Source organism: Argentina silus (assembly GCF_951799395.1).
Source record: "Argentina silus genome assembly, chromosome: 18".
Lineage (NCBI taxonomy): Eukaryota > Metazoa > Chordata > Actinopteri > Argentiniformes > Argentinidae > Argentina > Argentina silus.
This window is the reverse complement of record NC_139672.1, coordinates 15785249-15790248: the sequence shown is the minus strand read 5'-3', so window position 1 is coordinate 15790248 and position 5000 is coordinate 15785249. Positions and strand designations below refer to the sequence as shown.

The 5000-nt window shown below is 47.7% G+C and overlaps 1 protein-coding gene across 1 annotated transcript in view; it reads left to right on the top strand.

Annotated features, from left to right (window-relative positions):
- The window catches only part of cop1 (COP1 E3 ubiquitin ligase), an 11559-nt gene that overhangs the window by 186 nt on the left and 6373 nt on the right, over positions 1 to 5000 (top strand). Inside the window, exons 1-11 of the mRNA XM_083690328.1 lie at positions 1 to 444; positions 655 to 714; positions 886 to 983; positions 1134 to 1198; positions 2371 to 2490; positions 2613 to 2681; positions 3076 to 3135; positions 3419 to 3510; positions 4264 to 4318; positions 4475 to 4589; positions 4882 to 5000. The exon at positions 1 to 444 is cut by the window's left edge and continues 186 nt beyond it; the exon at positions 4882 to 5000 is cut by the window's right edge and continues 17 nt beyond it. Coding sequence (XP_083546454.1) covers positions 98 to 444; positions 655 to 714; positions 886 to 983; positions 1134 to 1198; positions 2371 to 2490; positions 2613 to 2681; positions 3076 to 3135; positions 3419 to 3510; positions 4264 to 4318; positions 4475 to 4589; positions 4882 to 5000 — 1200 coding nt within the window. The 5' untranslated portion in view covers positions 1 to 97. The remainder of the gene's footprint in view (positions 445 to 654; positions 715 to 885; positions 984 to 1133; positions 1199 to 2370; positions 2491 to 2612; positions 2682 to 3075; positions 3136 to 3418; positions 3511 to 4263; positions 4319 to 4474; positions 4590 to 4881) is intronic.

Sequence of the window (5000 nt, the reverse complement as noted above, 5' to 3'; positions counted from 1 at the left end):
TAGCGCATAAGCTAGCTAAACTAGCCAAATAGCCCTGCCCGGATGCAGTGAGCGACGGCATAGCGGCCTTAGAAGAGTTGAGCATCGGTCTTGAATTATGTCAAGCAGCCGGCAGCAGCAAGCTGGCGGTGGAGCGGGCTCCGGGCCTGGGACGAGCAGCAGCGCCGGCACTGGTAGCGCTACGAATGCTAACGGTGGCAACACCGGAGGCGGTGGCTCCAGCAACGGGAACAATTCTGGGAACGCTGTGCCCACCTCCCGGTCGCTGGCCGAGGGGTTGCCCGTACCTGCGCTGGGGGTCCAGTCTCCGCGGGGGAGTCTCACCCCTCTGAGCCGACCCAGCTCCTCTTCCTCCGGCGGGAGCAGAAAACGTCCCCTCCACCAAGTACCTCTCTACAACGGTCTCTTGAACTCTTACGAAGATAAAAGCAACGACTTTGTCTGGTGAGTTTTTCCCCTGAAATGCCAAATGGTTTGCTGGCGGTCTAGCTAAACTTAGCAGCTTTGCCCGAAGGCGTGAAGTATTTGCTTGTTAGCCACTAAGGCACCAAAGTACCAAGGAATTTCACCTCTAGACGCATAATTACCCGGCTGGCCCATAACCAAGGAAGTAATGCAATTAACCAACACGACTTTGCGTTGTCTGTCTTTCAGCCCGATTTGTTTTGAAATGATTGAGGAGGCACACATGACAAAGTGTGGACACAGTTTCTGGTAAGCACACATTACATGACAACATCACACTACTACAGCCATCCCACACGCATGCGTTCCAGTGTGTTTGTGGCCATATGTTCACAGCCAATACTGCAGAAATAAATGCCTCTCGTTTCTTTTATGTGTGACATCGCTCCCGTGATTTCCCGCTCCTACCTCTTGCTTCAGCTACAAGTGCATTCGACAGAGCTTGGAAGACAGCAACAGATGTCCAAAGTGTAATTACATCATTGACAACGTCGACCAGCTTTACCCAAATTTCCTTGGTAGGTTTTGGTTCCTTCATCGATGTTATCTTTCTGTGATGGGAGCTATATGCGTCACAGCAGCCTTGTTTGTGGTTGTTGTAATGGTTGTTGTTGTTGTTGTTGTTGTTCTCATGTGTTGTTCTCAACCTAAACCTGGCTGTGTTGCAGTGAATGAACTCATCCTCAAACAGAAGCAGAGATCAGATGAGAAGCGGCTGAAGATGGACCACCCTGTAAGTGATGATGTAGTTACAGTTCACTGGTGGATGGATGGAATGGATTATAGCCCTGGATTATAGCCCTGGATTATAGCCCTGGGTTATAGCCCTGGATTATAGCCCTGGGTTATAGCCCTGGATTATAGCCCTGGGTTGACAGATATAGATACAGATACACTCACCCAACACTTTATTAGGAACACTACACTAATACTGGGTAGGGCCTCCCTTTGCTCTCAAAACAGCCTCAATTCTTCGTGGCATTGATTCCGCAAGATGTTGGAAACATTCCTTTGAGATTCTGGTCCATGGTGACATGATTGCATCACGCAATTCCTGCAGATTTTTCAGGCGCACTTTCATGCTGTGAATCTCCCGTTCTACCACATCCCAAAGGTGTTCTATGGGAAGGCCACTGAAGAACACTGAACTCATTGTCATGTTCATGAAACCAGTTTGAGACGACTTTTGCTTTGTGACATGGTGCATTATCATGCTGGAAGTAGCCATTAGAAGATGGGTCAATTGTGGCCATGAAGGGATGCACATGGTCAGCAACAATACTCAAATAGGCTGTGGCGTTCAAGCGATGATTGATTGGTATTAACGGGCCCAAAGTGTGCCAAGAAAACATTCCCCACACCATTACACCACCTCCACCATGAGAAGGTGTACAGGTGTTCCTAATAAAGTGAGTGTAGATACAGATGTGAGCTGTATCAGGGGACATTGGTGGTGGCAGGAATCAGAGGACGGGCTCATTGTAATGCATGTAATAGAACACGTATGCATGGTGTAAAACACGTGTTTGATGCCATTCCTCATTCCATTCCATTCCATGCATTACAGTGAGTCCGTCCTCTGATTTCTACCCCCACCAGCCTCCCCTGGAGCCCATCCATGCTCTTTTTGGTTCAACCACCTTCACTCTAAAAGAGCACTGTTTTTGTCTACTTCGTCTCCAGTAATACTCATTCTTATGCTTTCTTTATAGTACATGGTTTCTTCTGCACTGGGTTAGGGTTAGGGTTAACCTCATAAAGCACCAAAAACATAAACAAAAACGTCTATATTGTAGGCCGAGTTGTTTACAAGGACTGGCGAACCACGGAACCCCTCCCCCACTGTCATTTTATCACCCCCCAAAGTCAAAGAACCCAATTCTGTGTATTTTGTCCGTTCTCTAGAATGGCTCCAGGTGGCAGGTGTTCCAGGATGTGCTCGGCCCAGACCAGGAGAACCTGGACCTGGCCAACGTCAACCTCATGCTGGAGCTCCTTGTACAGAAGAAGAAACAGCTGGAAGCGGTACGTATGTTTCACATCGCATTGAATGTACTTGTGCGATTATGTGGGTACTGTTGGTTATGGTGTGGCTGTGGCTGTGGATGTGGTTGTTGTTAAAGCTATCTGTTACCCCCCCCCCTTAGGAATCACAGGCGGCTCAGCGTCAGATCTTAATGGAGTTCCTGAAAGAAGCCCGAAGGAATAAAAGAGAGGTTTGTTTGATGTTTTTTTTTTGCCTCTGATGGCAGTTTTCGGTTGACCAGACCTGGCTTCAAATAGTATTGGGAATCCTTTCAAATGCCTATCTGTGCTTGATTGTTTTTGCCTTGTGCGGTTGAACCAATGGAATGGGTCCAAAAGTGCTAATCCCGCCCATCTGGCACTCCGGGCAGGCTCGGGCAAACACTCAAAGTATTTGAAAGGATTTCAAATACTATTTGACCCATGTCTGGAGTTTACAGTGTTTTGTTATTGACCAGGTTATTGACCTATGTCATGATGGGTTAGGACCATCATGACATAGGTGGTGGTGGTGGTTGTTGTTGTTGTTGTTGTTGTTGTTGTTGTAGATGTGTTGTTTTCTGACACTGTGTGTTTTTCCTTCAGCAACTGGAGCAGCTACAGAAGGAGCTGAACTTCCTGGAGGAGGATATCAAGCGTGTCGAGGTAGAATGATGAATGTGTCTAACTATTTAGGGCCGGTTTCCCGCACACAGATTAAGACGAATCCAAGACTAAACCGCTTCTTCAATGGAGATTTTCTGTCTGTTTCTATCTGTTTCTATCTGATCTGTGTATGGAAAACCCTCCATTAGAATCTTATACAAAGGTTTCTACCTGTACTTCTACAAGATTGAAATGCTGTTATATTCTAATGGACTGAAAAAAATGTAATGTTCAGCTGCAACATTTCCAAAGTGTTCAGCTGAATGTGGGGTATGCTTTCTAGGAAATGAGTGGGCTGTACTCGCCTGTGAGCGACATCGATGGCAACATGGACAGCACCGTACCCAACCTAGGAGCCCCCTCACCTGTACCCAGGTAACACACACCTCTGCCCTCTCCACCCCCCTCACCTGTACCCAGGTAACACACACCTCTGCCCTCTGCACCCCCCTCACCTGCACCCAGGTAACACTAACCTCTGCCCCCTCACCTGTACCCAGGTAACACTAACCTCTACCCTCTCCACCCCCCTCACCTGTACCCAGGTAACACTAACCTCTGCCCTCTCCACCCCCCTCACCTGTACCCAGGTAACACTAACCTCTGCCCCCTCCACCCCCCTCACCTGTACCCAGGTAACACTAACCTCTGCCCCCTCCACCCCCCTCACCTGTACCCAGGTAACACTAACCTCTGCCCTCTCCACCCCCCTCACCTGTACCCAGGTAACACTAACCTCTGCCCCCTCCACCCCCCTCACCTGTACCCAGGTAACACTAACCTCTGCCCTCTCCACCCCCTCACCTGTACCCAGGTAACACACACCTCTGTCCTCTGCACTGCTTTGTGTTAGTAGAAGGTTCCAGACCAAATACCCTAACCTTGAAGAATTCCGAGAATGTGTGCTCTTTGTTTGAGGAGCCTAACAGCAACAAACACAGCAGCCCCTGGATCACGTGTATGATTGATCACATGGCCCTTCTGACCTGTTGAGACAGTTGTGCTTTGAAGAGACATGCCCCCGCTGACAGACCTATAGGCTTACTGATCTCTTCTTCTGGTGTTTTGTCATTGTTATTATAGATTCTACAGAGTACTTACCCTCTTCTTCTGGTGTTTTGTCTGTAGTATTATAGATTCTACAGAGTACAGCCAGCCTCCAGGGTTCGGAGGAACTTCACAGGTAATCTAGAACCCTCTGTAGTTAAGACATTGATTCTGGCCTACTGGGCTCATTCAATTCAATTCAATTCAATTTAGTACAACTTGATGAATCCCTAGGGCTTACACACGTCTTGTTAAAGGTCAGTGTTTAAATAAAGTTTGTTTTGCCTATCAGGGGAAGAGGCAAACGTGGTACAACAGCACCTTGGCGTCCCGTCGGAAACGGCTCACGGCTCACTTTGAAGACCTGGAGCAGTGCTACTTCTCCAACAGGATGACCAGGGTAACAGGTAGGCTGGCTGCCGCGGCTCTTTACCACTGGATCTATTCAGATAATATCTATACAGTCACGAATTGGGTGTCTCGCTAACCTTGATAAGTAAAGATTATTATTATTATTATTTATTTTATTATTTGAATTTTTTTTAACCTGTATATCAGCCGGCTACTATTAATCACACAGTCTAATGGACAACTATAATATCATACGCTTTCCAAAGGTATTCATGGTCGGTCGGTCTAAATCTGTGGATATTCTCCCGATCGACCGGATTCTGACGGTTTCTTGTGTCTTTGTCTTAGACGAGGGGAGGAATTTAAGTCAGCTGGACGACTTCATGGAGTGCCTGTCTAAGTTCACCCGCTACAACTCTGTCCGGCCCCTGGCAACGCTGTCCTATGCCAGTGACCTCTACAACGGC